The sequence below is a fragment of the Vicugna pacos genome, chromosome 13, assembly GCF_048564905.1.
Source record: "Vicugna pacos chromosome 13, VicPac4, whole genome shotgun sequence".
Lineage (NCBI taxonomy): Eukaryota > Metazoa > Chordata > Mammalia > Artiodactyla > Camelidae > Vicugna > Vicugna pacos.
Window position 1 is genome coordinate 4,418,338 of NC_132999.1, and position 16,816 is coordinate 4,435,153.

Here is a 16,816-nt window from a genome sequence, read left to right on the forward strand (position 1 = left end):
TCAAGATTCCCAGTAATAATAGCCATTATATATTGCGTTTGTTTCGATCACTGATAGTTTATTTCCATGCAGGCCGTCAAAAGAAACCAGAAGATTAGTAATACCATCGTCTCTGGAGTATTGCTGAAGACGCTGAAGCGTGGTGAGCGGAGACATTGGGTGTTTTTTTCATTTTCATACAAGTTTAGAGTTAATAGGATAGGTCTTCCCAGTCCAAGGCTGCGGGGCTCTCGCGTCTCTCCCCAGCGAGCACGCCCCTGCCTCCGCAATCTTCACAAACAAGGTGGCCACGTGCGGAGGGCGCGGCCTGCCAGGGGAAGGATTTGGGAAACCCCGCCCTGGAGGCGGGCTCATAGTGGGCGTGGCCTCATGCGGATCACCGGAGGATCCGTACGGGACGGCCGCAGAGCCGTAAAGAGCTCCACGCGTCGTGAAGTGCCGAGACGCGGAAGCTTTGCTTTACGACTATTAGGTTGAACGCGCTGGCCCGGCGTTTGCTGCCTGCTGTTTCTGTGATCCACACGTGGGCTGCTGTCGGTCTTCCGGCCGGTAATTCATTCCTTTTGGTGTGGGCCAGCCACATTGAAGGACACAGTGGCAGCGGAGGTCAACGATCGTGAGCTGATGAATTTTGCTGGTGAAAATGAAGAGACGTCGGGAGGAGGTCTCCAGAGTGGAGCTGAGGGGGCGCGGCAAAGTCTCGAGACAGGTAGCGGGAGAGTCAGGGGGGTAGCAGGGACGGAGGAGGCCGGCGGCCGAGAGGCGGGGAATGGACTGACTGGAATGGAGAAGACAAGGGAAGGAGAAGAAGGAAGTGGACTTAGGGCAGAGGAAATGCGAGTGAACCTAACGGTTGTGAAGCAAGAAGTAATGGACTGGTCAGAAATGGAAGCAGGTATGCCGAATGACCTTCAGTGGGTAAAGCGGGAGGTAAAGGATGAGTCCGAGGTGAAAGAGGAAAAACCTGGCGCATTGGAGGTGAAGCAGGAGATGGATAGTAGTTTGATGGTAAAAGAAGAGACTGTGGAAGAACCAGAGGTAAAGGAAGAGAAAGTGAAGGTGAAAGAAGAAGTAATGTATTGGCTAGAAGTAAAGGAAGAGAAGAAAGATAACTTGGAGATTAAACAGGAGGAGATGTTTATTGATCAGAACATTAAAAAGGAGGAAATAATGGATGAAATGAATGTAAAAGAAGAGAAGTATTTACCCAAAGAAGAAGTGATGGATGATACAAAGGTGAAAGATGAGTCTCAGATAAATCCCCCAGTAGGCTCCAAGCGGAAACTGGCCATGTCAAGGTAGGCCAAGGAGAAATCCATTGGGGGAATAAAGTTGTGGATTCCTCTGTGGTCTAGATTGAAAGAAACTGCCCTACCAGCAGGGTGTGGAATAATAATGAATTAAATAAGCGCTAGTTTGGGTCCCTGGAGCCTGAGTGATGGAGGCAGGGGTGTTTGAGAAAGGAGGGTTTTGTCAGATGACAGCAAATTCAGTGAAAATATGTGGGATTGGTACTAGTATCCAGTGGCCATGTTAGGAAGTGAAAATTGTGAGGAACCAAAAATCCCTTGGACCGGAATCTGGCTTGACTTAATATGCTCTTGGCTCAATATTCCTTTGAGAGAGGAGAGATTTGAAGAAAGTCTAATAAAACTGGCAAGGACAAAGAGGATTAAGTTAAATTAGACAAATACACTTGAACTCATCCAACTGTCTAGTCTCTCTATGGGTACTATGATTACTTATTACTTCAGATTTAATTTCCTTATAGTGTGATCATGTGGCAGCATAGGACTTAAAGTTAGTCAGATTCTTGGATTATTATTGCCTCAAACACAGTGGGTCAAATGGAAGTAGCTGTAGTTTGATTGTCAGTATCCCTAGATCCTAGAACAGGAATTGGAGACAGATGATGGGGTAAAAGCATTTCTACATTATTTTGATGCCCATTCTGAGTTGAGTATCAAATTGAGGAAAAAAGATGCAGCTGCTACTCTCTGAATTTGTCTGGGTCTTACATCTTTTTTTGGTGTGTGTGCCTTTAAGGTATCTAAACATAGCTAACGGATTGGACTTCTTTTATAGGAGTTACTTGCATCTCCTTTATTCACTCCATATCTGTAAACTGATTGTGATGAATAATTGACTCATCATTAAAAGTTTGTAAATAAATAAGTAGAATTAACGCTTGATAATTTATTAAGTTTCATGTGGACTTTTGTAGATGTGAAACTTGTGGAACAGAAGAAGCAAAGTACAGATGTCCACGTTGTATGCGATATTCCTGCAGGTACATATGTAATTTACTACTTTATTATCTCTTTCTCTACCCTTCTTACCTCAAAGTATAAACGTACCTCCTGTTTGTCTCTTCAGTTTGCCCTGTGTAAAGAAACACAAAGCAGAACTGACTTGTAATGGAGTTCGAGATAAAACTGCGTATGTTTCAATACAAGAATTTACCGAAATGAATCTCCTAAGTGGTAAGCCATCTTATGCATAATTGATGCTTCCTGGCCATTGGCATATGTCATGTGTTTATTTTTCTATTTTGAAACTTGTAGATTATCGATTCTTGGAAGATGTGGCAAGAACAGCAGACCATATTTCTAGAGACGCTTTCTTGAGAAGACCAATAAGCAATAAACATGTAAGTATTCTAATCCCTTTCAGTTAGAATTTCTTCTAATCAATTAGATTTTTTTTTTAACTCAACAAATGGTATTAAGTGGCTACTAGGATCAAAGGCTGTTCCAGGTACTAGGGATACAGCAGTGACCAAAACAAAGTCCTTCCTCTCATGGAGCTTGTAATTTAGTAGGGGAGACAGAAGGTGAGTAGAGGAACAATACAACTTCAGACAGAGTACAGTGCATGTGGAAGATAAAGAAGGCACAGGAGATTGAAGAAAATGAAAATGGTGTTTTTTGTCAAGGTGGGTGGGTTGTGAGAGTAATATTTTCAATACAGTAGTCAGGAGAGGCTTCTCTGAGAGATGACATTTAAGCAGCAATCTGAATGTTGAGAAAGAGGCAGTCATGTGACCGTTTAGGGTAAGACTTTCCAGGTAGAGACAAAAGCAAGAGTAAAGACTGAGTCAGGAACGAAGTTGGTGTGTTTGAGGAATTGAAAGAGGGGCAGGGTGACTGAAGAGGAGGAGCAGGTTGAACATGAGGTTAGAGAAGCTGATGAGGGCTCTTCATGTGTTCTAAGCGAAAGTGGAAGCCTGGGAGGACATTGAGCATGTTTGCTTTTTGAAAGGTCACTCCTGCTGCCCTCTGGAAAAAGGACTTGAGCAGGCAAGAGTGGAAGATTGGAAGCTGAGAGACCAGTTGTAAGGCTAATGCTGTGGTTTCAGCCAGAGATGAGGGTCGCTTGGGTGATGCTGTTAGAATTATTGGAAAGTGATTAGATTTCAGCTTTGAAGGAAGAGCTAACGGGACTTGCTGTTTTCATATACTTAATTTCCATATCTTTTATCCTATTTTTATTCCTTAGCTCTGTGCGAAATTAAGGCTTACCTATTGGAAATATTTTGCAGCTGCAATTCTCAAAATTCTTTAATCACATCATGGATTTACATTCATTTTTTTCAGAGACCATTTTGGTATTGGAGTTGCAGAATTTTAATACCTTTTCAACACTTTATTTCATTGGTATTATTGGTACAGACATGAAATTACACATATCTGAAAGAAAAATTACCATATAGCAAGTCTTTTTTTAATTAGGCATAATTAAATTCTACTTAAAAGATAAATTTACTTTTTAAATTTTTTCTTTTTATTGTGAACTATGGCATGCATATAAAAAAGCATAAAATAGAAATACATCATTTAATGAATAATTAGGGAGTGGACATCCATGTAACTACCACCTAGGTCTAAAATTAGAACATCACCCACTTCTCAGAAGTCCCTGCCACCACCTTGTGCCCTTCCCTGATTCATTCTGGGTTTTCTGTAATAACAAAAAAATTTTAGAGGCGGTGCTATGAAGAAAACTTCTGTTTATGAATTGTGGTTTGCTTATCCATGTGTTTTTCCAGGGTTTATACTTGGGAGGAGAATGGCTTTGTTGCGGGGTATACAAATCTTCAGTTTAACTAGATGTTACCAAAACATTTTTCAAAGTGGGGATACCAGGTTCTACTCCCAGCAGTGTTTAAGTCTGCTTATTGTCACATCCTCTCCAGTACTTGATTTGGTGAGACTGTGTTATTTTATTGTTGGTTTTCATTTGTAGTTCTCTAATTCTTAGTGAGATTAAGCACCTTTCAAATGTTGTATTGGCCAATGTGGATTTCCTCTTTTGTGGAATGCCTATGAAGTCTTTTGCTCATCTTGTCATTGGTCACCTGTTTTTTTTCCTTACTGGTTTGTAGTAATTCTTTGTACTTTTGGATGCTAGTTGTTGGTTATATGTATTATAAGTTCTTTTTTTCATTCTGTGGCTTGTTTTTTTGACTCTCTGTAGTGCCTTCTGGTGAACAGATGTTCTTATTTTAATGTAGTAAAATCTATCATGTTTCCTTTACAGTTAACAATTTTATGTGTTTATAAATAAACCCTTCCCTACCTTGAGGTTGTGAAGCTATTCTCCCATAATTATTTTCTGAAAGCTTTATAGTGTTGCATCTCACATTTATATCTGTAAACACAGAATTGTTTTTTGTGTATCATGTGAAGTTGAAGTCCCATTTAACTTTACACATGGATAATCCACTTTTTCTAGCACTATTTATTGAAAAGCTCATCCTTTCCCTACTGCTCTGCAGGACTATCTTTGTCATATATGGAGCATCCGTATATGCTTGGGTCAGTTTGTAATCTCTCTATTACATTCTGTTGCTCTACCTGTCTGTCCACACCTGTACTCAGTATGCTCTTAATTATTGCAGTCTTTTACTGAAACTTGCTACCTCATAGAGTAAGTCCTCCCACTTTGTTCATTTTTTAGAGTATGGCTATATTCTTGAGTATATGACTACGGCTCTTTGTAATTCTGTACAAATATGGGAAATCAGCCTATTGATTCTACAGTCCCCCTGCCCGACCTGGGAATTTTGATTGGGGTTGCATTTATTTTGTAGAGTTACTTGGGTGACTGGACTTCTTTACAGCATTGAATCTTTAAATCGTTGACTTTTTTAAAGATGTGATTTGATATCTCTATTGAAGAAATTCTGTTCCTAGTTTGCTAACAGGTTTTAGCATGAATGGTGGTTATATTTTATCAAATGTTTTTCCTGTATTTGATTATTTCATTTTTGTTCTTTTAATCTATAATCTGGTAAGAATATAGATAATAATCTTCTAATCGATTTTCTATTTTTAGCTAAACTTGCGTAGTGTGTTAGTATAACACATAGAATGCTTTTTACACTTGGCAGAATTCAATTGTGTTGTGTATGTGTACACATTATAAATTCATTCATTTTGTATTTCTGTTCATGAGTGAGATGACCTGTAGTTTTCCTTTTTAGTATTCTGAGGTTTCTATATCAATATGATTGTAGTTTTGTAAAATTATTTAGGAATGTTCCCATTTTGTTCTTGGATACATTAACTGATTTGGGGATTATTTCTGTCTTGGAATTTGGTGAAGTTTATTAATGAACCAACATGGGCTTAGAGTCTCGCCTGCTGAGGTTATTCTTTGCTGTTTATGGGACTGTTCAGGTCCCTGACTTCTTGAATCATTGTTAGTAGATTATATTTTTCTAAGAATTTGTCCATGTTATCTAAGTTTTCAAATGTACTGACATAAAGTTCAACATAATAGTTTTGTTTATAAGTCTGTGGAAATTGTCATGTTATCATTTGTGATACTGCTTATTTGTGTCTTCTTTTTTTCTGGATCAGTTGCTATTATGAATTTCTTTTCTATTTTGTTAACATGTCCTCTTGACTTTTGTTATATCCTTTTTTATTTTTAGCATTTCTGCATTGTGGTCAGAGAACATGTTCTTTCTGAGTTGTTCTTTTAAAATTACATTAAGACTTGTGTTTGTGGCCCAGCATATGATCAAGTTTTGTAATGTTCTCTGTTTGCTTGGGGGAAAAAAAGTATTCTGCAGTTGGTAAATATAGTATTCTGTATATCCCTTTTAGGTCAGAATTGTTAATTATGTTGTTCAGATTGTTTTTAACATTACTGATTTTTTTTTTTTTTGGTCTGTTCTATCAGTTACTGAGAAAGGTATATTAACATTTCCCGATAGATAAAATCAAAAGGATTTGTATGTTTCTCCTTGTGGTTCAGTTAGCTTTGCATCACATGCTTTAAAGCTAAATTATTAGATGCATATGCCTCAGGAAATATGTATTCTTGGTGTATCTGACCTTTAGCATTATGATGTGACCCTTTTTGTCTCTAGCTTTTTGTGTACTTTGTCTAGTATTAAACTATTTCAGTCCTTTGGTTGATATTTGCATGATGTATTTTTTTCCCTTTTTTTAATTTAGGCCCTTCTGAATCTTAGGATGTATCTTTCCTAAGTACCATATAGTTGGGTTCCAGTTTTTTCTCCAGTCTGACAGTCTATCACTTTTAACTAAATCATTAAGTTCATTTAAATTTTAATGAAATTACCTATATATTTGGCTTTAAATGTCTCACCTTACTTATGCTATTTGTTCATTTGGCTTACTTTGTTTTTTCGTCTTGTCTTTTGGACCAACTGGGTGATTTTTTATCATTTGAATTTTTCAATCAGTTTGGAAGTTACACACCTTTTTTCTGTCCTTTCATTGGTTAGGCTAGACATTACATGCATGCTTCATTTACAAGTATCTAAAGTTAATCAGTAAAAAATAAAGTTAAGCAGTACCTTAACCCGGTTAGACAGTGCAGTGACCTTGGAGTAAGAGTTGGTAAACCTCTTCTGTAAAGGGTCAGATAGCAGATATTTTTGCCAGACCATATTGTTTCTGTCACCACTACTCAACTCTGCTACTATAGCAAGAAAGCACCCATGAATAGGATGCAAACAAATGCCTGGGGCTGTATGCCAAAAAAAATGTGCATATAAAAATAGGCAGCAGACAGGATTTGGCCCTACTTTGCCAGCAGTTACCTTTGAACACTTAAATTCCATTTAACACTCTACTGACTTTTCATATTGGTTTCAGGTATTTAAATTGTCTTTTTTTTTAAATCTCTATACAGTATTACTGTTTTATCCAGTCAGTATTTTGGTTTATCTTCATGTTTCCCACTTTCTTTGCTCTTTCTTCTGTCATCATCTTAGACTTATAATCTGAAACCTCACTTTCTACCTCAAGTACACCTTTCAGAATATCCTTTAGAGAAGGTTTGTTAGTTGCCAACTTTCAGATTACTCTGTTGGTTTTTTGTTTGAATTTTTATTTATTTCATCCTCACTCTTAAAGGACTTTTCTCTAGAATTGTGGGTTCAAAATTATTATCTGTAATATTATTACATTATTATTATTATCTGTAGCTTCCATTGTTATTGTTGTAAAAGCATCTGTCATTTTTAACTGCTTTTGAAATCTTTCTCTTATTTTTGCTGTTCTGCATTTTTACTGTAATGTGAGAATGCAAATTTCTTTATATTTATCTTACATGAGAAATACTAGGTTTCTTGAATCAATGGAGTGTCTTTCATCAATTCTGGGAAATTATGAGCTTATTTCTATTAAAATATTATCTCTGCCTTATTCATTCTGTTTTCACTTTTTGTAGTTTCTCTTCACTGCAGATATTTTCAAGCTTTCTTTTATTCCTTTAGATTTTGCAGAGCTGTCCTGTAATCTGTGTATGATTCTTTTAGTGTCTGAATACATGGAGAGCTCTCTCAGCTACTTCTTGTTTTCCCTTTTGGTTCCTGTACTGAGCCTTGTTTACTTATATTTTTTATGCTTATTTATATTTTGTTGAATACTGCTTTTTTCTTCTTTAAAAATTACTTGTGAGAATTTTTTAAAGACTGGAACAAACAGGCCTTCTTTTATTCGACCAGGTACCTAAGAACTTTGCCAGTCTGGAGTATCTTAAACCAAGCTGAAGGTTTAAGATTCCCTTAACCACACAAGCAAGGCAAATCGCTTCAAGTGTGAGCAAGGACTGGCATATGGCCACAACCTCTAATGAACTTTTTTTTCTCCCCCGCCTCCCCATTACAGGCCGACTAATACAAAATTTCTAGCATGCTCTGGGGGTAGAATTTATTTCTGGTGACCTTTATCCTGAGGGTGTATTATTTTGTGACTCAGCTTCATTTGAGAGGGGTTCCTAGATTACTGGGTCTTGACTCTGACCTCTTGCCAAGGAATCTGTTGGAAGAGGAAGCCTGTATTCGTCAGAATTAGCAATAGTGGCTTCATTGCTTTGCTTACCTGAGTTTTAATTTTTCATTACATATTGGCCTGTAGTTTCCTGACTATTTCTGTCAGCTTTTTAATTAATGTTTTTAAGGTGATTAAGAAAAATTTATGTATACGTATTTCCCTCCTTTATCTGGCATCCTTAGATGCTTTCAGTGGGAGAGTTGGTCCTTATAATCACTGCCATTATTCAAACCAAAATCCCATATGGTGTAAAATTGCGTGTAATTTCTTAAGTCATTATTCTGCTTAGCCAGTGATAGCTAGCCATTCCTTTCCCTTGGCTTATGACTTGATTTTCTCTTTGCATTGCAGAGTCTAGCTCCCGCTCACCTAACCAAAGGCTGACATTTGTATTCTGCCGCTTCTCTGAGTGATCCTTCTTCTTTCTTGATATGACTTCTTTCACTGCTTTCTGGAGTTGACTCATTCAGTTCAAACAACCTAGGTGGTCAGTGGAGTAGCACGTTTCAGAACCAGTATGTTCTCACATCCTGTTTTGTGCATCCTATGACAGAGGCTGCTTTAAGTTAAGCCTTGTGTTAGGCAGTGCTCTAGTTCCTCCTCTGAATGAGCTACATGTCTAGTAATAAAAGTAGGCATAAATATAGCTAACTATGGTATGAAACCATCAGTTAAAAAGAGAATTGTGTAGGTAATCCCTGTGATTGCTAAATGGCCTGTATTGTTTTTTAATCCTCATGAAAATCTTCTTTTGGCTTATCGAATGTGTGGTTAAAAGCAGTGTCTGGAATTAGACACAGCTGGATTTGAATATAGGCTTCACCTCTCAGAAATAGTTGAAATAGAAGAAACGGGGGCAGTAATAGCACCTGCCTCATAGTATCGTGTGGATTAAATGGAATGTTGCTGTTTAGTGCTGTTTGTGAAACATAAGTACACGTAAATCTCTAACTATTATGTTTTGAACATTATTTTATGTGCTTCTGAAATTTAAGGCATTTTCAAAATTAATTTGTCTATTTGTTTTTGGTTGTTAGATGTACTTTATGAAAAATCGTGCTCGAAAGCAAGGCATTAACTTAAAGCTGCTACCCAATGGATTCACCAAAAGGAAAGAAAATTCAACATTTTTTGATAAGAAGTAAGTTTCTAACTTCTTTCTTAATGTATCAGATGTTCTGATTTGTTTAGGAACATCTTTTAAGGTTTAGTTTGCTGTAGAACATTGCTACTCAAAGTGTGGTCTGTGAGCTGTTTGTTTTTGGTCCAAGACAAGTTAACTGCACAAATTGGAAATAAATAATTAGGAACTCATGCTAATTTTATGTCATGTGACTTTGCTAACATTTTGGGTTTGCTGTGTATGTGTGTGTCTGTGTGTGTGAGAGAGGGAGGGAGGGAGAGAATATATGTATCTTTCTCTCTGGCACTTAAGATACCATGAAAGTATTTCAGAAGCTTCAATGACAAAGCCATAAATCAAAGGAGAATTCCTGCATATTTTTAACTGGAGCAGCTTAGCTTTTATACTCTTTTCTTTGAGATTCCAAATAAGATTTCATTTGAAAGCCAGTGATGGGGAAGAAAGGGGACTTGGAAAACATTTTACTCTATAGTGAATCTGTGAGTACAAATAATACGACAGATATTAGTCTGCTGCTTCCTGAAAGTGCTGGGTCAAAAAGGCCCCATTAGTATAGAGGAGAACAGGATCCCAAAGTATTCTATGTAGCCCACTAAATTATTGGGTAATACCTTTCAAAAGTCAAGATTCTGGATTTAGAGTCAAAAAACCTAAATGAGTCCCTCCCTCTTCAGTCTCTTTGAAACTGTGAGGCTCTGAGCAAATTACCCTTCCTCTGGGCTTCATCTATATAATGTGGGGGTTGTACTGGGTAAACTCTGAGTTTGCCTTCCAATTTACTACATAAATTAAAAGACAGAGCCATTAGAGTTATTATTCTAATAAACCTACCTTTTCAAAAGATATAATTAGAGAATGGTGTTATCCATTTATGTGTTTCAAGACAAATATTTGCAAAGGTAGTTTTCCCTTTGGGGGGTTGGTTTCCAGGAGTGAAGTAATGCTTTGCATTTATCAAATATGAGATGATTCTTTTGTGTATTTTGGAACTGACATATTTAGAAATTGACATAATTTGTTTGAACTTTAAGGTAACTGGTTCCTGCCTTCTCAAATATAAAATGTATTCCTATTTTATGAAAGAAACCATTCAGAATGGTTTCACTACTACTACTATAGCCTCAGCTCTAAAGTTTTGGGGTCTTCGTATAGAACACAAATTTATACTGTTATTTTGGAACACCTCTGATCTCTGAAATGGCAAATCAGAATTTTGCATTATGCCTTTTGCTCATGAATTTATAATGATTTGGGGTTGGTTTTCTTATATTTTTAGTGTTTTTTTTATAAGGAGATTAGCAACATAGTACACAGTAGGCTTTGGGGTCAATTTCTTAGTTGCTTTCGCATCTGTAAAATGGAGCTGATGACAGCTACTGTGAAGAGTTGTGACCTTAGTATATTAACTCACCTAGACACTAACTGGAATGTAGAAGGCAGTCAGCGTGCAGTAGCACTTGTAAAAGTAATACATCCTCATAAAAAAGCTTAAAGGAGAAATAGCACCTGTAATTCCACTGTGTAGAGACAGCAACCACAGATAATATTTCATTTCTTTCTAATCATGTTTGCTTTTTTCAGTTAACAGAGTAAAACATAATACTAAATACTTACATAAGAGTATAAAAAGTTACATGACTCTCTTCAAGTTAAACATTATTTTTATGAATAAAGGTGCACACTTTTTTGCAGCTAGCTTTTTTCTATTTGACAGTATATTATGGGAGAAAGGAAAAAAGTTCAGTTATAAAAAACATGGTTAGCATGCATGAGATCCTGATTTCAATCCCCAGTACCTCCATTAAAAAAAAAATATATATATATATAATATATATATATATAAAACATGAATCTCTTTCTTGTTAATGCAAATTTGCCTTGCTGTGTTTAAGTAGTATATTCCAACTATGGCTACTGTATCCAAATTTATTTAATTATTCCCATATTCATGAACATTTAGCTAATTTCTAGCTTTTAGTTATTATAAATAACATTATAAACATCCTAGAACAAATTGTTTTGTGTGCTCATGTAACTCTTTCTGTAGGATCAATTCCTAGAAAATGGAATTACTAGGTCAGAGACTGCATGCAGTTCAACTTTGTAGAGAAACCCCAATTATCCTTCCACAAAAAGTACCACTTTGTACATTCGGCAAAAAAAGTATAAGTGCCTCTTTTAGTCATACCTGCACTTTAATTGTATATTATTAAACGTTTTTTGCATATCTGATTATTAGAGAAGCTTAACTTTTGAATTTTTATTTAAGACATGCCTGTTTGTATCATCTGGATCTGTTGCATACATTGAAAATGTCTTCACCAGTCTGTTGATCCTTTAATTTTGTCTTATTTTTGATGCATTTTAAAGGGTTGTAGAAAAAATTCTATAAAACATATAGCTAGTAAAATGGAGTGGTTAAGAGCACAACCTGGAGCTAGGCTGCCTGGGTTCAAATTTCTGACCAGCCTCTTCCTAGCTGTGTGATATTAAGCTAAGCCACCTAACTTCTTTGTGCCTGTTTCCTCATCTATAAAATGGGGCTAGTGATAAACTACAGATAAACCAGTTTTCATTTCCATTTGCAGTACATGAGAAGACCTGTTTAAACATCTCACTAGCACTGAGTTGTCTCTTTCTAAAAAAAAAAATTGTCTGCTAATTTGGAAGGTTGAAGTGGTATTATGTTTTAATTTACTTTTATTTAATTGCTGTGGAGATATGGAATATTTGCCCACATGTTCTAGAGTGATATCTTAAAGTTCAAGTGTAAAGTCTGACTTAAACCAATCTGTTGTTGTAAGATGATCTTTCATTCTTAGAACTATTTTGGTGAAATAAATGATTCAAAATAATTTAGTGAAAAAATAATTCAAATCTATAACAGAATTTTTTCATTTGTTCATTGTTAAGTTGCCTGTTATTATTTCTAAGTGGAAAATGATTTTGTCACAAACTGAGTTTAAAATGTCTTTATTCAGATGGTAGGTAAATAATAAAGCATTAAGGTAAGTTCCCAGTTAGTTGAAAGCCATACTTAGAATATTGCTGGTTAGGTTGTTGATAGTCAGCCGGGAAATCTTTTGAGTGTGTACCAGAATTTTTTCATTCTTGTTCAGCATTTTCATCAGTGATTTAGATCATGATTTCTTATCTTGGCACTGTTGACATTTATGAGCCACAGAGTTCTTTGTTGTGGGAGGCTGGCATGTGCATTTTAGGATGGTTAGCAGCATCCCTGGCCTCTACCCACCAGATACTGGTAACAAACACACACACACACCCGTCTGTTGTGACAACAAAAAAATGTCTCTAGACATTGCCAGATGTCCCCCGGGTGGAGGCAGTGGGGAGAGGCAAAATTTGAGAGCCACTGATTCAGATGAATACAGAAGACATACCTGTTGAACTTAATGTTTAGCAGGATCAGGACTGCAGAAAATTTTGATTGCTAAAAGGTGGTATGTAAGTAACAAGATAAATATATATGGTCCTGTACTTTACTTTTGGGGGTGGGGCGGAATGGAAACTGACATTTAGAAGTACCTTCTTTGTGATACCCGTGTTTTCTCAGCCATTCATATGAAAATGATCAACGTTTTAGATGACTGCAGTGCTGTTTGCTGGAAGGAGGGAAGAAGGGCATACTACATCTTATCAGAGGATTATTTTCCCCTCCCATGCCCCCAGTATTCTGTTTTTAAGAGAGATTTATTTTCATTGCTTTTTCAGCTTTCAACACTGGTTAAGGCTCTGACTCAGATAAACCAGAATTTGAATATTGCCTCTACATTTGGTATATGTTAGGTGACCTTGTTATTAGGAGACTCAATATGAAAGAAATCACATTTGTTTTTTAATGATCTTTAAATCTAATGTGATCATAATGAAAAGACTAATGGTGATCATAATGAAAAGACTAATGGGATTTTGTTTGTTATTTTTGATTTTTGATTTTTTTTTTTTTCGAGAAGGAAAGGATTCATGATAAAATGACTGAAGTTCATTTTGTAAAATAAACATGGGAGAAGCACAAGGAAAAGCCTAGGGCAAAAAAGAGTCATAAGGATGGGCTCATTAAAATGTATGAAATTCTAGTAAAATTTATGGTATTGACATAGAAATCTACAGTTAGATTATAGAAAATAGAAGGATATTTGGCCACTCAAGTATATGATCAGATAGCATTTCGAATTAATACAGATGAGTTATTCAGTAAGTGAGGTTAAGATGGCTTGCCATTTGACAGGGAAAAGCTGGGTTTGGCTTTTTTTTTAAACTGGAACTTTCAGGTGGGTTAAAATATTTTTCTTGTAGTTTTATTGAGACATAATTGGCATATAGCACTGTATGAGTTTAAGGTGTACAGCATAATTATTTGATTCAAATATATCATGGAGTGATTATCAAGTAAGTTTAGTGAACATCATCTCATAGATTATAAAATTAAAGAAATAGGGAAAAAAATTTTTTTTCTTGGAATGAGAATGCTTAGGATTTACTCTCCTAACAACTTTGATATAAAACACACAGCAGTTTTGATTATATTTATCATGTTGTACATTACACCCCTTGTACTTATTTATCTTAAAACTGAAAATTTGTACCTTTTGACTGCCTTCATTCAATTCCCTCTCCTCCCATCCTTTGCCTCTGGCAGTCACAAATCTGATCTCTTTTTCTATGAGTGAATGAGTTTGTTTCTGAAGTATAAGTGACCTGCAACACTATGTTAGTAAAATCTTGAAATAAAAAATGCAGGAATATTTTCATAATTTTGGAAAAAGGAACATCCCACTCAGAGCCATAAAGGGAAAAAAATTAAATTTACATAAAAATTTTTAAAAATTGCAGAAAAAGACCACAATCTAGTCAAAAGATAACTGTACCAAAAAAAAAAACTCTTTAATGTATATGACAGAGTGCTTATTCATTAATAAGAAAAAAAGATTAGTAACTAATTAGAAAAAGGGCAAAGAATAAGAATGGATGATCATAGAAAGACCATATGTGTATACACACACACACAATATGTAGCTGATGAGCATGTATTAATATCTAATATAGTGAAGGTATGGTTTAGCCAGACCATTTTCCTCTTCCACTGTTCTTGAGAGTAAAACTTAGGAGTCATTTTAAAAGGCAACATTTCTCGAAATGTTACACATGCCTACTCAAGGAGTTCAGCCTACAAATGTATTAGTACTGTTCACAGAGGTGTATGTACACGTATTATCTCTTGCAGCATTGTTTTTAATAGTGTAAAAACTGGCAGCAACTTCAGGTACCCCTCAGTACAGGACTGAGTTAAATAATGATGCCTTCATACAATGGAATAGGACATTTGTTATCTGTGTAAATAATTCTGTCTGAATTTCTTGGAAGTCTGTTATTGCTGTCTGCTGTTTCTGCCGGCTCTTGATTACGATGGCGTGTTTCCTTGTGTTTTTTTCTAAAATGTAATTGTGAACTCAAGTTCATGTAGAAGGTGGTATACATTTGCTTTTGCCGGATACTCCATGGCACCAATCCAAGACCCTCTTTAATTTCTTAGTCAAGTTAATCAGACTATACTACAAGTAATAATTTGAATCCCAAACCCATTTGAGGAATCTGTAGTTATTCATTCTTTCCCCACCATCTCTCTCTTCCTTTCTCTCTCCCTAGAGCTCAAGCTAAGGACAGGTTTCCTTGTGGTCTCCCTTTGCTGGTAGGCAGAATTTTTCCCGTTCACCCTTTGCTAATTTTATGCAGTGATCTCAGTTTGAGGTCTCCAGCTTAAGTGAGACCAAGGTCTTGTCTCTTGTCACCCAGTGGCTGTTGAAACCCAAGCCTCTTGGTTACTTGAAGGCAAAGGCCTCCAGAGCAGGTGTAGCTTCCGCATTCCACTATGGTTTTTAGTTCCTGCTTCCTTTTGGCCAATGAAGGTTTTTCTTACTTTCTGATGAGCTCATATGTTGGCTGGATTTCTCCAGGATTTCATAATGTATGCCTTGAGAGGGTTTTCAGTTGACCTCTACCATGTTGCCCTAATTGTTTAAAATAAGTAGGGACCCCAGAACGAATAAGGTCAGCCATGGAAAAGAAGTGGATCAGGAAGGCCTGATCATTACTTGTTCACCTAACAATTCTACTTTGGAATTTATCTGATGGACACAGGCATTTGTAAAAGCCTAGGGCATTTGGAAAATGAAATATGTACAGGGATATTCAGTGCAAAACATTGTAATAGCAGAAGAGTAGTGTGAATCTAAATATCCATCAATGGTAGACTGCTTAAATAAATTTACAATGAGAAAAAAAAAATGAGCAGCCCTAAATGTACTAATATGGAAGCGTTGCCAGAAATATTAAGTGAATAAAGGTAGATACAGAACTGTGTTCCTTGTATGCCACCATTGTATGAAAAGTAAAGGTTATAGCCATGTATACTTAGATTACAAACTAGTAGTAGTAATTATCTTGTGGGGGGAGTTGGGAGGGGGATAGGGATGGGAATTATATGCCCTTTTGTACTTTTTGAATTTTAGACTGTGTGTGTAATACTTATTTACTTATACTAAATTTAATATGAATTTTTTAAATAATAATCTAGAAGGACATTGATAGATGTGTGCAGGACTGTTACACATTCTGAGTTGTAAATATGTTCTTTCAAAAGCACTGTCATAGGAATTTTTTTTTTTTTTTTTTTTATCCATGGCTGCATCTTTTTCAGTTGTATTTTAGTGTTTTGCTGTAAGAATCCATGGATATCAAACCTGGAGATTGTCTTGGTTGTTTGGATAACACATCTCATTTGCTTGCATAAGTCCCTCATTTTATTTTACCTGGCTATTTGGGTCTGAGGATTTAGCATTGAGGTGGGGAATACACTTTGACTTGTCAGTTGGAAAAAAGAAATTGGATCCCTTCTCAGTAATATCTTTTATTTAACTGCAGGCGTGCTCTCTCTAACCCCCCACCACAGCCCCCAGAAATGGACCCAACTTTTGACCTTCCTCTTCCCGCAGTTTGTCTCCACGTGACCTCGACCCTCAGTTCTAAGCAGCCCAGTCCTTCTTACAATCCTTTACCATTGTCAGCTTAGAACTAAGTTAGCTTCTTTTTGGCCCAGAGTTCTTGGTCTCCCTATGAGTCTTTCTTAAACTTAAGAGTATTAATAAGATAGTAGAAGTGTTCCCATAATTAAACAGCAGTGTGAATTGATATTTGAGCTCCAGTCTTGTCTAGCCACTAGATGTCTCTCTTGTAAAGAAATAACCTTTTATAGAGCCTTAAAATTGCTTTTTGTTCTTTGGGTAAAATTACAGCATTCAAATTATAATCGTGCTGATACATCCATCCACCTCTGTAT

At 36.2% G+C, this 16,816-nt stretch overlaps 1 protein-coding gene across 1 annotated transcript in view; it reads left to right on the forward strand.

The window, feature by feature from the left end:
* Nucleotides 1-458: 458 nt before the first annotated feature.
* ZNHIT6 (zinc finger HIT-type containing 6) overlaps nucleotides 459-16,816 on the forward strand; it is a 49,947-nt gene continuing 33,589 nt past the window's right edge. Inside the window, exons 1-5 of the mRNA XM_006205928.4 lie at nucleotides 459-1,298; nucleotides 2,225-2,290; nucleotides 2,377-2,483; nucleotides 2,565-2,650; nucleotides 9,353-9,456. Of these exons, the coding sequence (XP_006205990.2) occupies nucleotides 625-1,298; nucleotides 2,225-2,290; nucleotides 2,377-2,483; nucleotides 2,565-2,650; nucleotides 9,353-9,456 (1,037 nt within the window). The 5' untranslated portion in view covers nucleotides 459-624. The remainder of the gene's footprint in view (nucleotides 1,299-2,224; nucleotides 2,291-2,376; nucleotides 2,484-2,564; nucleotides 2,651-9,352; nucleotides 9,457-16,816) is intronic.